Raw genomic sequence first — 17,035 nt, forward strand, 5'->3', positions numbered from 1 at the left:
TTTTAATTTTAACATAATTGTTTTTATTTTCCATTCTTTTTTTTCTTATAAAAAGTTCAATTTACACACGCGTATAGACTCCGTTTATAAAATAATGCAATTCTCTTGTTTACCCTACGAGTGCCTGTTTCGTTTTCTCGATTTTCCCCTCAACCGCACACGCGTTTTTATACCTTTGCGTTTCTCGGTTTTAAAACTGATGTACGCTGTAAAATTTACGCATTCAGATCACGCAGTCATTATTACACCATGACTAACCCTTTGTAACGGATATTTTACGGCAATCTCAATCAAATTGAAGAACGTCTTGGATTCAATGTCGAGATACTTGCTGTTTATTCAGTTACGCAAAACGATAAAACGTTGAGGTATATACTGTAACTTTTGCTTAGGCAAACTATTTTATATTTTAGCTCTCTACATTCTGCTGTGAGGAGTTTATTGCGAATACACATTTCAAGAGCGCATTTAATGAAGATCAAGGGTCTTTGTGATCAAAGACAGTGTTTCAACTTGATGTGTCTACGCGAACTCATGTTTATCCGTTACGATTGGGTGAATTTCTGATCGATTTTCTCTTCATTCATTCACTTCCTAAGAGAATATCCAATTTTGTACAACTATAAAATACCTCTTGGAGAAACTTTGAGGTAATCTTATTTCAAATTCTTATAACGGTGTGTTTAGGTCACCTCGAAATTTTCAATATACAGATAGCGTAATATAACATTGCGACAATATTAAATCGATAGGACAGAAAAATAAATAACGAGTAAATTGATATATGGCACCATATAACTGATCGTTTCAAACGTATAAGCTGTACCCACGGCTAATTGAAGGCACGAAAGGTATGCCATTCGTTGTTTACAATTTGAAAACGAGCCGGTATACAATAAGATATATGCATATAATGGGACCACGATACGAGTCGTTATCTCAACGTAGCTCGGGCTCGCTGGATACTGATAAGCAATATTGCATAGTGAGCACGGGACTAACAATAAGAGTAATAGTAGTTATAATACAATACATAAAAGTGTAAACCTATACTAGGTGTAATATATCGTGAATTAGGCATATACCGTTTGGCTGTCTCTCCGTATTATACATAGGTAGGTGGTAATGCCTGGGTGGCCGAGCTGCTCGCCAGAATCAGCAAGATAGACAAGCAACGTTAGCGATTCACTTGCTCTTTTTTTTCGACCTGGGCGGCTTTGACACGGATGATTCAATCTTCTCGGAAACAATCTTCTCCGTAAAGTTTGTGTGAATTTTTTCACCCGCCCGACAACCCACCAGCGGCGCGCCGTCGGACGACGGCACCAGTGTGATTCTGTAAATATCACACACGTTATGAAGAAAGAGAGAGACATAGATAGATAGAAATCGATCTTGTTGGCGACAAACTTGTAAACATCAAAAGTTTAGAGAGACTCTCATGAAGAACGAAATCGTAAGATGAATAAACCAGCTTCCACAGGATGGTCACTAAATCTCCATCACGAAATTCCCTGACTTTTCCAGGTTTTCCAGATAAAAATTTTATAATTTTCGCTGACCAATTTGGATAAATTGTTTACAGAAAATTGAAAAAAATATACGTATTTTCCATATATAATATTTATGAATATTCAAAGTTTGAAGAGAATCTTCCGGCGATGGTAAAAAAATTTCTATTCCATCTAAATTATCTAATACTTAAAATAATTGTGGGATGCATTTGTATGAAGAAAAAATTAGTCAACGATTCCTTGACTTTCCACAAAAACCCCTGACATTTCCCTAACTATTCCAGAATTTCAGAATCCCATGACACTTCCAGGTTTTCCAGAATTCCCTGACCAGTGGTCACCCTGATTTGAATAAATCGTCCTACCTCAGCTGAGGGACGCTCAAAGGGCGGATCAGGCTCTTCACAACAGGTGGCACTTCACCAGGTCTCGGAAGCGCAGGGCTGCTTGCACAAAGAGCAGCACTGGTCAGCTGAGAGACGAGGGAAAAGCTGCGATTGTCAGGACCCGAGCTGGTCCTGAAAACCCTCCGTATTTTCGACTTGAGGGTCGAGGGTTGTGGGGGCAGGTTTGTGGGTACCGGGGTCACCTGTGAACAGTCAAGTCGCGGGTCAGGTCTTTCTTCTAGCCCGTCGTCTTCTTCACCAGGGACTCACCTTGCCCTGGAGTACTCTCGCCGCCAGCTCAGGTTCGCTTCCCCATCTACACGAGGTCGTTCGCTCCAGGAGTCGGTGCCTCGCGAACCGCTCGATTACCTCGGCGCAAACGTATCTACCGCAGAATCTTGCCCATTGCTCGGCTCGCAAGCCTCGTCCGTAGTCTCTGAGGGTTGGATTGGCACCTGGAATTTATTTGGAGTGTAGAAATTTGAAGAAAATATCTTTATACGCAGCGCGCAAGAGTACGTTTGATCTTCTTTCTTTTTCAGATAATCTAATTGCACCCGTACCACTTACCAGCGAATAAAAGGATCTTCGCGCACTTTGTTCTGCCCTGAATTGCGGCTTTCATCAACGGCGTGAATCCCAAAGTGTTTCGAGCGTCAACCTCTATCCCCGGACACCTTTGCAGAAGGATACTCACGCATTCTAATTGGCCTGGAGAACAATATAAGATCGTAAAGTTCCGTTATGCTTCGAAAGTACTCGGAGGAGGGGACAAGAAATTGAAACTGCACAATCCGTCGGAGGGCTGCGATTACATAATAAACTATGGAAATTACCAGGATTTTCACTCCAAAATTACTTTCCTGGGGAAATAATCATGCAAAGTGTGTTCAATAAAGTTTTTTTTGTTTTAGCTAGTACACAATCTAAAAACAGCTTAAACAAAATTCAGACAAAGGAATCATCGTAGACAGGTCAAGCCAAGAAAGTTTCGAACGCATGTCTATTGTTTATGTTTACGAGAATGTTTTTTACCGCCTATTACATCACTTTGACTTGACATTGTAAAAATGATATTTGTCTGTCGACGTTAGTCCTCAATTTACATGTTAAGTTAAACAGGCTGGCGCAATCGCAGGTAGAATTGAAATCGATTAAACATTGTGAATAATCGGTGAAACGTTGAAACCCGAGTAGTTGCAAATAGGTTTTTTCTCAGTATGTGCGTAATAAGGGCGACGACTTCCGTCCTAGGAAAAACGGAAGCGTGGGAGCATTTTCAGGGCCGAATAGTTTCGTTTTTGGAAGAGCTATCGGGGCGCCGAAAAAAGAACGAAGGATGAAGGTAGGCTGGTAAGCGTCTGCAGATTGTACAGGCGCACACAGATGCAGGGAAATGTTTGCTCGACATAGTGTGATAGTCGCGTGGCGATGTGATTGGTGGGGGCTGAAAATAGCCGACAAAGCAATTCGATTGGAGGAGGTGAAAGCCTGGACTACATGCAGGAACCGCGTTGAGAGAGCTCGAGGCAGGAGGGATGGAAACATTAATAACACCTTCTAAATTGATTGATTTACGCTCCGCGCCGAGGTTTATAACCGAGCTTTCGCGGAACTCTTGAACCGTCAACGATTCCCAGCTGGGCATTAGAATATAAATATTTTTTCAGAAACAAAATGTGCGAAGAAAATATAAGGTCTCATCGAAGAAAAAAAGAAAATTGTCTATAAAATCGTCGAGATAAAAGGCCTCATCAAATTTGGCAGCCTGGGAGGGAGGGCTCCCCGAGAGTCCACGAAATGTCAAATTAACTCGCGGACCCGCTTTTTGATTATTAGAAGGCGACCGCGATCGGTGTGTAAAATCATTCGTAAATGGGGCAGCCAATCTATGTAGGTATATTTTGAAACCTGGCCAAGAATAATTTGACAGATCACGAATTTAGCACAGTTTTCTTGTTGACATGATTTCTTCTTTTTTCTTTTCTCTTTGTTGTGATTTTTTTCTTTTTTTTTTTCTTAATGGCCCATTTCTATTTCACATATCCTTGGATTTTTTCACAATAAAAATTTTCTGCGCCAAGCTACCAAGCAAGATTTACATCGTTTCTTCGCAATGTCTTGCAAAATAGTTATACAACCAATCTGTAGATTACTAATTCAATGATTATTGAATAACGCTGACGCTCACCGGCCTGAGTGGCGAAATGCAGTGGTGTGTTACCCTCGTTGTCCGGCAGGTTGACATCGACTTCCGGAAAGCTGAGGGCAGCCTCAAGCATCGCCGCAGCTCCATCCCCAGCCATGTAGCTCAGGGCAGTCTAAAATCGGGGCAAAAAAATTTAATGCAATGTAATGTTTATTTAGTTGTCAAAGGCCTCTAACGATCATAAGGCAAAAATACAATGAATACAAAGTGTGCAACAGAATAAGTTGAAAAGATAAAATTTTACACAGAGTCAAGAACCATAGATTGTAAATAGAAGGTAGGTATGTATAAAGAGCAATGAGTAGATTAATTTGGTCTCTCAGAGCGCAATTGCAGAATAATAATTAAGGTGTACGACAATTTGACCAACATGGTATTGAAATGAGCGTATTTATATATTGAACGACGATTAAGGTCTGCAGAAATGAGCAACAGTAGGTACATATTATAGAAAAATCACGTATGGTGTATAGGTATAATACGCCTAACGAGGCCGCATGCGGTTTGCGAATCGTGTAATCCTTGGACAAAAGTCGTTACAACGACTACTAATGCTGTGGGGATTTTGCAACGATCACCCGCGAATTAGCTACACGGTTCATTTAGCACGTTTAGCGCTTTGATCGGAATATTTAAACGGCCCGTGGCTTCGGTTAATGTGAATTAATCCGCGTTTCGCATTGCTGGGGATTCCGAAAGCGCTGTTTTACCCGCTATTCATCGGTCCGTATTTATAGCGACGCGTTTAACAAAGGGATGAGGATGACGAGGAGGAGGAGGAGGGGCGGGGGGCTAAAAAAAAAAACGCACACTCACCCTGCCGCTGGCGTCAAGCGCGTTTATGTTTATCTCCCGGCCGCCTTGCGGCGTTCTTGCGTTCGCCATCATCTGCCGGAGGGCCGAATTGCTACCGTCACGGGCCGCCCTGACAAGGGCCAACGGTCCTCCGAGGTTCGTCGTTGTTGCAGTTGTAGTGCTGGTCGTCGTCGTCGTCGTCGTGGCCGTCGGCGACGGCGACGTGGCCACGGCGTCTCGCAGGCTTTCGAAAATCGGCGATGCCCGATCTGCGGACGTAAGAAATTTAACGATCAAGAGTCGACTTCGACAAGACTGATCATTACACGTCTCGACCGGCAGTCTTTTTCTAACACGATCTGTCAATAGCCTCGAGGCTTTGTTTATCGACGGGCAATAATTCATCGACTGTTTGACTTGTGCACGAGGAGAATAGATCTCCGATCGAGATTGGGAATCAGTGATGGAATAAAAATGAGAGATAAAGAGTAGAAACAAAAAACTAAACGAGTGGAGAGTACCTGAGTCGAAATTTAATGCTTACTTTAAACGAACTCCTACGTAGGGCTTAAAGATAGTAAAGTAGGTTCTATTTCAATCCAATATCAGATCCTACTTTGACGACAAAAATGTACAAAATTTACCGATTTACCGAGTTTAGGCTCAAAGTAGGGTATGTTTGGAACCTCCTTTCACCCTCCAGAGGTGGGGTTAAACCTGTTCGTTTGAAACCCTCCTTCAACGTTCAAAATCCTAATCGATTCTGATTGATTATGATCGAAATAAAAAAAATACGATTAAAACGTATGAAATCAAATTAAAATCGCAATAAATAAGAATTGGTTTACACACGCGTTTAATCGCATTTTCTGTATATTCAATCAGTTTAAAGGCTTTTTGTATTCGTACGAACGTTGAATAAATACAGTTGAAATGCGACACTTAATTTCCAAATGTTATTGAAACTTGTCAAAGTGATGTCGAAATAGCCCTTGGATTATTCACTGTGAACACTTGAATGTCGCTGTAATAACACATCTGTAAAGGAGGAGTTGCAGATCCAATGAAGAAGCCGTAGATCGAATAGTGTCGAAATAGGTTTCAATCGTCTACCGAGACCGTCAGAGTAGGGTTTGGTACTTTAATTCAATTTTCAGAAGTTGGAGGTTCGATGTACGGTTTGTTCTTAAATTTCTTGGAGTTCAAGGGTCAATGTAGGATTTCTAGGTTCGGTTTCTTTGAAAGTAAGTTTACATGAACCTTGGTAGGGTGAAACGCAGGCGCTAAGTTTCGACTCGAGTAGACCAAGTTGATTACCTTGGAGAACACCTTTGTGATAGACTTTGGCCTCGTGGGCGTGAGTCTTCGAAGTGAAGAGGGACTTCTTCTCCTGAAAGCTCGTGTCCGAGCTGAAGGAGACGGACTTCTTGACGCCAACACGGGTCGGCTTTTTCCAGCTACTCGGCAGACTTGTGCTCGGCGACCGGCGAAGTTCCACGCGATTTTTGTAGCTCTCCGGTAGAACCGTCGAGGTTCCGTTCTCCCGCAATACCTGCGCCGTTTTCCCTCTCGAAGACGATGGTCTTCCCGCCGGCTCCCTAATATCGTTACTCTGAAAGTATCCCGGGGGAACCTTGTCGAGCAATCTTCTCTGGTACCCGATAGGACACCCTGAAAATTATGAAGCAGCACAGGGAACGTATATCCTCCCAAAGTCCAGGGCTAGATGAAAATTGCGTTTCAGATATCAATTCAGACTCACCGTTCCTGTCCTCGACGGACACCGGTCCCCAGGGAAGGTCCCTGGACTCCTTGGCGCGTACCAGAGTCACCTTGACGCTGTCTTGACGAGTTCTTCTCGACGGTTCCGGGACGAAAGGGAGGTTGGAATTTTTTTTCGGTAGGTTAACGATGTCCTGGTGATTTCTAACCCTGGATGACTTTCTTCGGCCGGTGGCTGTTCCGCCGCTGGTTTTCAGAGCGGCACGAGATTGGCAGGACGCTGCTGTTGTTTCGCAGACGGAGAAGCTGGAGAAGCCCGTATAACCGTTGCGGCCGTTCCGCGCGTTTTCGTAACGAGTCGAGGCAACTATGCTGTAGTTGGTCAACTCCCTGGACTTCGACGCTCCCGAGGACGAGGAAGGACCAACCTTAGGTCGCGAGGATGAGCGACTCTGCCGCTCGCTGTGCTCGGCGATGATACGGCGGACCTTCTGCAAACGTTTAAACGACGAAGTGAAAGTTGGGCGAAAAAATTGGCAAATTGAGCGGATCGTGAGCTGATGAAAATGGGCCGAGGCACTTCGGATCATCGAAAATAGGCTATTACGGCTTCTGTTTAATTCAGGGTGGACCTTAAAAAGGTCATCATTGAATTTTGACCGGCTCGCCCCCCAAATCAGCTTCGCATAATTCAAAAATCATTCCCTGATTCTTTCAGATTTTTATTTTAATTCCATTCAACCCTTTCAGGGGTACAGCAAACATACCGAACGGATTTAGATGAAATTTGACACGGGATATTTGTTTCTTGGGTCGCTGATTACGATGATTATGAGCTCAAAATTTGAGAAATCAAAATGACAGATCCAATATGGTAGAGCGAAATCCAAAGTCATTTGATTTCGATAAAACTCGGTACTCGGGGGTTTTCGCAGTGGCTGATTACGAGTCTGAACTCGAAATTAAAAAATTCAAAATGGTGGATCCATTATGACAGTATTTAGTGACTTTTGGGGTGTCGGTCCACCATATCGAATCCGCCACTTTGAATTGAAAAATTATGAGTTCAGATTCATAATCAGCGATCTAAAAAGCCCCGCTACACGAAATTTCATCTAAATCCAATCGGTAGATTTGACGTGCCCCTAAAAAGTTTGAAGGGGAAATCGACCCTCTTGAGGCACGGATTAGAGTTGAGATAAAAATCTGAAGAAAAGAGGGAATTATTTTTGAATCATGTGGTGCCGATTTGAGGGACGAGCGTGTCAAAATTAAAAAATGACCTTTCAAAGGACCATCCCAGACAGTTTATCATAAAACCAGGAAAAAAAATTGTACCGCCGACTCGTACACGAGTGTCGCGGTTAATTCGAGGGACTCGATTCGAAGAATAGGGTATGTAATGTATAACCACCGCAACCCACGCGGGCGTGGCATCGGTAGGTTTATTTCAGCCGATATAGAAACTTGGGAAGCATTCGGTAAGTAATTAGAATTTGGAATTCCTGTTCGATGGGAATTGCAAATGTCAGAATTTATGAGCAGCTGTAGACGGATATCCGTAGGCAACTGTGTACGTACAAAGATCGATGAAAATTTACCCGTGATTACGTTTACGCTACAATAACACCAGCTGTTTACCGCCAAACTTAGACGATTAAACTCCCAGCAGCGGCTGTGCCAAAAACGCGGTTATTATGATAAATTTGATTTTTTTTCTCGACTTAATTCTTTACGATTTCACGCGTTTTCCGTGATTCAGAGCCGAAGACACGAATTTTCGCAGATACCGAACGACGGAAGAAAGCACCGGCGTGTTCGGAGACACCGTATAATGTACTTACCGCGAATATGTGCGCGTATGAGCTTCACGTCGAGACTCTAAATTGTCGGAATTAAATACCGCGTAGGTATAACACCTACGTTCATCAATCTCGCTCAGTCATAAGACGCGGCAAAACCGAGTTTTACACTCAACGAACTAACGACCCAAGTTCAAACCGCGTTATTAATGTCATTGTAATACAAAAGAATTAGCATAACATCAGCATTCTCATTTTCGAACAAGTACCTACTGCATCCGTTAGATTGAAAACAAAGACGATTAAAAAAAAAACGGCTAGTCAATGCGAAAGTGACAGATTGAGAAAAATGCTAATTAACAGTGTTGTTCCTCGCAGCTGACACTCGCGACACTGTCAAATACCTTAAAACACTCTTAAATTCATCACCAAACAGTGCGACCCACAATTCCTGTACCTACAACGAGATTAGCACTGTGAATTATTCGCAATTTCTACACCCACTCGCATTTAGATTCCGTCTATAACATACTTAATACTCGGACGATGTTAATCACATCCAACGAATAATAGTCGACGAGCACTCGTGTCATTGAGCGAATGAACACTTACCGGAAGAGTTACAACACACCGAACTGCAAGTTTAGGATATTCGAGCTTGATGCGCCGCCCGTAATTCCTCAAATTTCTACACGACTTAGGAGGAGAAGAAAATAATCAGCCTCCGCAAGTTATCGCACTGGTACCGTGTCACAGGACGCACTTGAACAGTGGTACAAAAATTGGTACCAGGACCGAAACGCGAGCGCACTTCGTGCGTATCGTCGCTTTTGCAGATAGTATCTGACTCCGGTCCCCCGGGTGCTGGTCGACTCTGCACGCGTCGTCGTCTTCGAGACGAGACGAGGTGAAGAGGTGGAGAAGGTAGTAGTTAGTTTCGGTGGTGGGTTCTCTCTCTCTCTCTCTCTCTCTTTGGCCGAGCGCTTCTCAGCGTGCGCTATATTTACACAAGGCGCAACTCGGTGTAATATCGCGGGCCGGCAAAGAAAAAACAAAGAATGAAAAAGAAGCAATTCGAAACTCCTCGGTTTTTGCGCACGCGTCGTTTTCTCGCTCCAAGTATATATTACAAACGTCGAACAATGACTTTTGCGAGGAAGTAAATTATAACGAGACGGATCGAGGCGTCTTACTTGGTACGTTGTTGGCTCAGCAGTGCCGTCGGACCCCGATCTGGTCCCAGAATCGAGGGCCTTTCCACCGCTCTTGGGACCGCGGTAGAAGGAGTCGTACCCCCGTGAAGACCGCGAAAACCTTGGCAATTTCAACCTCCGTCGCGTCCCCCCCAGCAGCGTCAAAAAATCGGTCAACTCGCAGCTCGACCTGATACGCTAAAACAGTTTCGGATACGACGTGATATTGGGTATCGTGGATGTATTGGGGGAAATTTTTTTTCTTGTATTCTTTAACTGCATCCGTACGTCAGTTGATTCTTACGCCGCTTTTACAAGAATTTTATACAAACAAAATATCTATCTTGTATAATTCCAACATCCGCAGCTATAATCTGCGATTTTATATTGCCAAAGAGTAGCGGCGTTTATTTTTTCAATCTGCAACAGGTTATTACCGCGGGATATAACGCACACGTATGCATACACGTGCCGATATTGTATAATATTTGCGCTGCAACATGAACGCGTTTAATACCGTAGCTATGAGCGATTTTAATTTTTATTTGTTTACCTTTAGTTACTAAATATATCCTAGTCTTGCAGCGTTTTCACATCACGCTCTCTGGTGTTGTATTTTTATTTTTATTGTCTGTTTTTTGTTTTGTTTTATTCCTCTTCTCGTTTTGTTTTCCGATCCCCCATTTATTTTTTGGCACCTTTCTTCCTGTCGGATTTCGTCCCCGCGGTCTCGTGCCGGATTAATGCTACTACATACACGGATCCGAAAATAAACGACGGTTAATATACGCTACCGTCGTCATTTTTGCACCGCGTGATGCAAACGATTGTTATTATCTAGATCAGCGTGCATCGGATCGGTATCTCGAAATTCGCGTCTTCTCCCAGTCTCTCTGATCGATATCGGTCTAAATTTACGTATAAAAACTGTGTTTAAACGGTTTTCTCGTTCTTCCATATCAGTTTACCAAATCGACGGAAACTTCCGACTGTATGAAGTACGGTAGATTAGTTATCGGTTAAGTGGAAAGAAAACAAAAAACTTTGGCACCGATTTAACTGATATAGATGCATATAAGAAAGAAAAGATTTTCAAAAGTATCTGGAACGGGCATTAGATTGGTTAATTTTTGAGCTTTTCTTTTAATCAAAAATCACTCGAAAAATTTGTAACAAATACTGAAAGAAAAAAATTGTCGTAAAACCTGGAAGAGATAGGAAAATATTTAGAGGTCGCTACCAATTACTGTACTATTTTTTATTTATTTTTACGTGTTCACTTTACGGACTTATATATATATGTTAGTTTATTTTTTTTTGCATCGTGGTCCAATTAATCGTTCACCAATCAACGGCAAACTACGTCTAACAATTCCGCAGTTGGCTGTTCTCGTCTTTCATCCGAAAGATTAATCGTCTGGTAGAAATTTGGATAACAGTTTTTGTTACCGAAATAGGACTATCGCATCACCATCATGTCCTTGTTTCGTTTTCGGTAATGATTTTTATGAATAATGATTAATTGGAACACGATACGAAAAAATTAACTATATATATATATATATATATATATATATATATATATATATATATATACACAAGTCCGTGAGGTGTGCACGTAAAAATAAATACAAAATATTACAATAATTGGTCCTCTAGATATTTTCTTACTTCCTCCAGGTTTTACGCCAATTTTTTTTTTCTCAATATTGGTCACAAATTTTTCAAGTAGCATCTTGAAAAAAAGGAACATAAAGTTAAAAAATTAATCATCCTAACGGGCTTGTCCACGACTGATTAGAAAAATGTAATTACTATTCCCCATTGGATTTTCGGGTTGAAATACCCTTGCCGAGAAAGATAGCGATCCGAGTAACAAAACCGCACCTTTTCACCGGATCCCTCGCAAACAAACCGTCATGCCTACATGTCCTATAATTACCACGCTGCACATTGGCATCGCGAGTCGCGCCCAGTTCTGTTCGTATAATACGTTCGGGTTTAGTATTAAGCCTGCGAACACGTGCGCGTTATTTCTGTGGTCACGCTCAGCACGTGCCTGTCTCTCCTCTCCTCTCTTCTCCTCTCCCCGGCGCCTAAGCGACACCAGCGATTCCTCCTCCGGGTTCATCCTCCCCGAAAATCGCACGTCGACCCGCAACCTGCACCATAAATTTTCCCCCAAGTTCATCCGGGGAAAATCCGAGACCCGGCTTCGGGGATAATTCACTTTCAGCGTACGAGCGACGGGCTGCAGTAAAAAGTCAAAAGCATGCACGCTCCGATCGGAAATCCTTCTCGTGCCAAGTAGATGGAGTTGGAAATAGAAACGAGGATTTCTTCCGTGCCAAGATCAGCGGGAACTAAACCACCGGGGTCAGAGGTCACGATTCAAGGACTCGAACCTGCGTCCAGGCTCCGTTTTCTTTCCGATAAGATTGAGGAAAGATTCCAGCCGATCATAGGAGAGGATTCGGGACCTGGACTCGGGATCGATCCAGGTTTGTTATTGGGAATTGGATATTTTAATTTTCCTGAAATCTCGCAGTCGCGCTCCGTCGCTGGACCATCTTCTCGGTCGAGCCCTGGTTCTTTTGAGAACCAACATCGGGTGTAAACAGCTTATTTTATGGACGAACCTACCAGGCGATATTCGTGCGCACGCCAATTATTAAGCTTCACGTGACGGAAACTGATTCCAGAGCCTGAATGTGGGGCGAATGACGTCCGAGTTCGAGAAACAACGCATCTTTACCGTTTTCAGTCGATTTCAAATCGACGTTTTTTTTTTTTTCATTTTCCTAATGTACATACATTCGAGTATATGCACAGGAAATTTCATGTCGATTCGACAAATATTCTCAAAGTTACGCGCACATTTGCAAACACACCCGGGAGTGCTTGAAAGTGTTTTTGAAACTTAGAACGCGTTTTTCTCAAAACTATGTTTTCAAAGTCGGTGAGCAAGATTTTTCGGAAACCGCTGAACCGATCAGTCACAAATTTCTACACATGCTTTATGAATAGGTACATTTTTCAGTCCTTGATCGAAGGTTTTTTATAGCCGGTAAATATTTTTCATTTTATAAGCAAATTGAGGTGAAAATTTTTATGGAAAATCGAAATTTTTTTTTTCCAACCCGCCGTTTTGTTAAAAATTAATATTTTTCTTATTCCTTCGATCAAAGACCAGATAATACCTCGCATTAAGTAAATAGTTTTTGTTTTCTTATTTTACACGATCCGGTCAACAGATATCTTCATCACCGCAAGACGCCTTTTTAGATGTGCTCCCGGAGATCGGCTCTATCAGCTTTAAAAATCATTATTTTCGCAAATAAAAAATATCAGAATGAAGTTAAATGTCACCCCAACGTGTTGAAAAATCCTCGAAAACTCGCTTTATTTCGGCCTCCTGCGACCAGGTTAAACCCTTCAAGACGACAGGCAATGGCAATGAATGGTCACGCTTGTTTTACGACGACTAGATTCTCCGTGGATCTTTACGCAAGGATTGTTGAACGACTTACCCTTTTCAATTGATCATTGAAGCCCTCGGGAGGCAGGAACCTGTTCCTCTCCTTCATTCTTCCTCCGCTGACGACCATCTCTACCTTTTAAATAAGCGAAGCGCGTCTCGATGCAGCACCTGTTATACTTCGGAGGACGCACTGCGCGCGTCGATGTGACATTACGCGTTTCACCTCCTACGTCACGTGCATCGAAATCGCCAAAAGTTTACGTTATAACAGGTTTACCGTAATGCTGAGCAAATTTGATCAATTGATTGAGAGCTGCGCGTACAATGGGTGTCGACCCGCACGGCGTCTGGATCGAGTAAATACCTCGAGATAATTCGAGCCCGAGGGGCTTCGGCCGTTTCTAATTAGCCGTTCTCGCGCCTCCGAGGCAATAATAAACACTCTTCCGTTGCGGTGCAAACATCCGTAGAGGTTGGATCGCGAACGGCTTTTATTGCGCGCTGCGAATCAACCCGAGTAGACGATAAATCAAGCTCCGCACTGCTTAATTCGATCGGACAATTTTTATACGAGAAAACTTTCAACGACTCCGTTGGTTGTATGATTGTCTCAGGAAAGCTCCGTGATTCCCGTGAACGAACATCCGAAACTTGAGGTATCGTAGAGAAAGGAGCCTTCCACTGTCTTTCGCATCGCGTCGAAATTGTTGACGTTGAATACGAGAATGGTAATCGCGTTAGGCTTCGAGGGCAATTGCGTAATTGAGTTGAAGAGTCGCGACGGAGGCCGGTTACGATTCAGGTCTTCCCTCTCGCAGGTCTGCAACGAAAAAAGTGCACAGGTTTTTTTATACCGTTTATTATTGATTTTCACTCACTGAAACAGGGAAAAGTATTCAAAAAGTTACATCGCGTAAGGTTTTTGCTTCAACTCGCGTTCATAGTTTCATTTAGAGTGAAGCTCTCGTTTAACTCGAAATCTAGTGTCTTATTCTTGGTTCTAAAAGTCCTGTGCAAAAGTGATATCTTACTTCCATTTAATGTGTATTAGAGTGAGATGTAAAGAATAAATACAACCAGGGAAAGAAAAAATGGAAAGCGTAAGCGTGTTCGGAGGTGTATAAAAGAGAAGACGAAAAGGTTTCGTTATAGGCGAAAAGAATAAACACGGATTGTTAAATAAATTTCGTAAAGAAATTGTTTGTTTAAATTTGTTTTTCATTATTGCTACGCTTTTTTTTTTTATGCAAACACCTTGTATTTAGCAAGAATACTGCACGTGACGGAGGGAAATGTAAGTAATTTTTGGATTCACCACATTCGAAAACATAATATTTGCCGAAAACATTCCATGCAGCTGAAAAAAAATATTATTTTGCAGACCTGTGCTGTAACCGTAGAACCGAAGACTCCGAGAGACGGAATCGAGGGAACCTCAATCCGACAACGAGGGTGAGCGACTCTGCGGCACTCCGCGTCTGAGGGGCGATACTTTGGATTGTTGTTCGCAGCTCTGGAAGTACGGAGGTGTCTACCCTTGGTCTACGAGGGTGGAATTCGCGCCCGCCGCACGCGACACGCACGCGCGATTAGCACCAAGGTGCTGCGCCTGTATGTAGACCCTCTCTCTAAACAACCCTCTCTCCGCACACACGTCATATCGCCTTTCCTTCAACAAGGGTGCGGATACGACGCCGCCTTGTACTTCCAGTACCATAAATTATCGATTCTCGAGAAAACGAATTATTACCTATCGGGTTAGAACATCGAATCCCGGTTAAGGAATAGGCTCCTCGATTTCTTCTGCACCCTTCCGGAAACTGAATATAACAGAGTCGAAATTTAGCGCCTAAATTTGACTCTATCGTGGGTCATATAAATCTACTTTGAAGGAAACTGAACCCAGAAATCCTACATTGATCCTTTATTTTCTAGAAATTTGAGAACGAACCGTACATGGAACCTCCAACTCCTCAAAGTTAAACGCTCTCAGTAAACGATTGAATGATATTTTGACGCCATTCAATCTACAGCTCTTCCAATGAACCAGTCACTCCTCCTTTATAGATATGTTATTACAGCGACATTCAAGTGTTGACAGTGAATAATCCAAAGGCTATTCCGACATCATTTTGACAAGTTTCAGTAACATTTGAAAATTAAGTATCGCATTTCAACTGTATTCATTCAACGTTCTTATGAAAATTTATGAACCCTACGTAGGGTTTAAAGTAGGCGCTAAATTTCGACTCAGATATGTACTCTCCTTTCCTTGAGTTTCCAAGTTTGATAAACCTGGATCCACTTGATTAGCTGTGACTTCGTTGTAACCGCTGCCAAGTTCGGTGACACAACTGCAGATGACTCAGGAGTGTGGGGCATATTTTAGTCGAGTATTCAATTCTCTCGAATAACTATGGCGTTCAAATTTCCTCGAATTCGACTTCAATCCAGGGTTAAAAAATCCATGACTCTTATTTATCCGCATGTACGTTTATTGTACCGTTGTTCAACCTGCGAGGATTTGCATTTCTCCAAGGATCCCGATGGTCCTTCAACCCGACCCGGTGACCCGAGGCCCTTGACTTATGGAGCATGGCCCTCGTGGTTCACAGGTCAAGAACTCGTGATTTCTAATCAGCCCCGTGACCCAAATGATCCGTAAGGTTCGCACTTTAGTCACAACTTGATGAAACGTTTCCTATTCGAGAATTCCTGCACACGGTGTGCCGATTTTTGAGACTCCGATGGATCCACATTAGTTCCTGCTGAATAAAACTTCCCAATCGACTTTCTCCAAGTTTAAACACGAACTACGTTGCACCGCACGCCCATCTCGGGGTCCGAACTGCGGTTTATCACGAACAGTTGTGCCGTCTGCCCTCTTTTGATCTCGGTGCCAAAATATTGTAACAGCTGATTAGCTCCTCGTACCATCCGACTGTTAACGCCAGTTTGTTTCGGTGTCGTACAGACATCTGCGGATGAATTTATCACGTCCAATTTATTATTCGTTCTTTGAAAGTTTATCCTCATTTTGGCCCGTTTAATTATGATTTCAGTGCAACACCCAACCGTCGCATACCTCGAACCTTTTGACACATGGCGTGCCGTGCATGGGGGGGATGCTTGGCGTTCCGTACCGTGAGTAATATACCCTCTTCGATGGCGTGTCGGACGTTTTTTACGCAACCACCGCCGCGTGTTTCCTCACGCACGCACGCACGAGGCACGTAGGCACGCAAGCACGTGTAAATATGGGCGTGCAGGGTATAAAGCCACGATAGATAGATAGATAGATTGATGGATGGATGGATAGGTGTGTAGATATGCAAAGTTACACTCAACCCACTTCTCCCTGACTGCTGGGTAATCATGCTTATACATACTGCATATATACACAGGAGCCTGATTGTTATAGACGGTTGTTACCGGCACACGCCTGCCATTCTCGGCATAACTAAATCGCCATGCACGACTAGTTGCTACATTTTACCCACGTTTTACGGGCGCGTGTAGGTCTCGGTGTGCTACACGGCTTGTCCTAAATCCCAACCTCAAGGATGATGTTTCACTTAATTACAAAATACAGAACGGACAACCCAGGGATGTGTTCCTAATTCGCGGGGATTCGTGATAACATCTCTGTACAATAATTCTCGGGTAGTCAAACTTGTTGCTCAATCCTTGACGAATGTTTTACCAATATTTCAATGACGCTCTTTAATTTCATCTGAAAATTACAGGCATAAGCATATGCATAAGTACAGGCATCCTTTTTAAGCCCTTGACTGTCAGTGTCAGAAACATATGGGCAGAAAAAAGTCGTACCACTTTGGTGTCATGACATATATGTAGGCATTGGAAACAAAAAACATGTTTTTACTACATCGATTTGACTGCGATTTGGTAAATCATAGTTTTTTAGGTCGC

General features: G+C 42.9%; 1 protein-coding gene and 1 long non-coding RNA gene across 6 annotated transcripts in view; one reads left to right on the forward strand and one right to left on the reverse strand.

Moving 5' to 3' along the window:
- LOC107216973 (serine-rich adhesin for platelets) lies at positions 1 to 13,474 on the reverse strand. Of its 2 annotated transcripts, XM_046730168.1 has the most exons (10): positions 13,152 to 13,474; positions 9,622 to 9,819; positions 6,667 to 7,117; positions 6,222 to 6,575; positions 4,926 to 5,173; positions 4,092 to 4,221; positions 2,471 to 2,611; positions 2,171 to 2,355; positions 1,880 to 2,103; positions 1 to 1,336 (listed from the first exon to the last, which is right to left on the reverse strand). In XM_046730168.1, exons 1-10 carry the CDS (start codon positions 13,227 to 13,229, stop codon positions 1,186 to 1,188), a joined length of 2,160 nt encoding a protein of 719 aa, XP_046586124.1. In that variant the 5' UTR covers positions 13,230 to 13,474; the 3' UTR covers positions 1 to 1,185. The 2 variants fall into 2 exon arrangements, with proteins under 2 accessions (XP_046586124.1, XP_015509805.1); XM_015654319.2 differs by lacking the exon at positions 9,622 to 9,819 and having other exon boundaries at positions 313 to 1,336.
- LOC124292701 overlaps positions 9,273 to 17,035 on the forward strand; it is a 17,565-nt gene continuing 9,802 nt past the window's right edge. The window contains exons 1-4 of one of the 4 annotated variants that reach the window (XR_006902573.1): positions 9,273 to 9,352; positions 14,368 to 14,396; positions 14,484 to 14,713; positions 16,165 to 16,246. This is a non-coding gene — a long non-coding RNA (uncharacterized LOC124292701). Of the gene's footprint in view, positions 9,353 to 11,971; positions 12,123 to 13,622; positions 13,759 to 14,367; positions 14,397 to 14,483; positions 14,714 to 16,164; positions 16,247 to 17,035 lie in introns of those variants that run through there. The other 3 variants (XR_006902575.1, XR_006902576.1, XR_006902574.1) reach the window with 3 other exon arrangements.

The sequence above is a fragment of the Neodiprion lecontei genome, chromosome 2 (genome assembly GCF_021901455.1).
Source record: "Neodiprion lecontei isolate iyNeoLeco1 chromosome 2, iyNeoLeco1.1, whole genome shotgun sequence".
NCBI classification, from domain to species: Eukaryota; Metazoa; Arthropoda; class Insecta; order Hymenoptera; family Diprionidae; genus Neodiprion; species Neodiprion lecontei.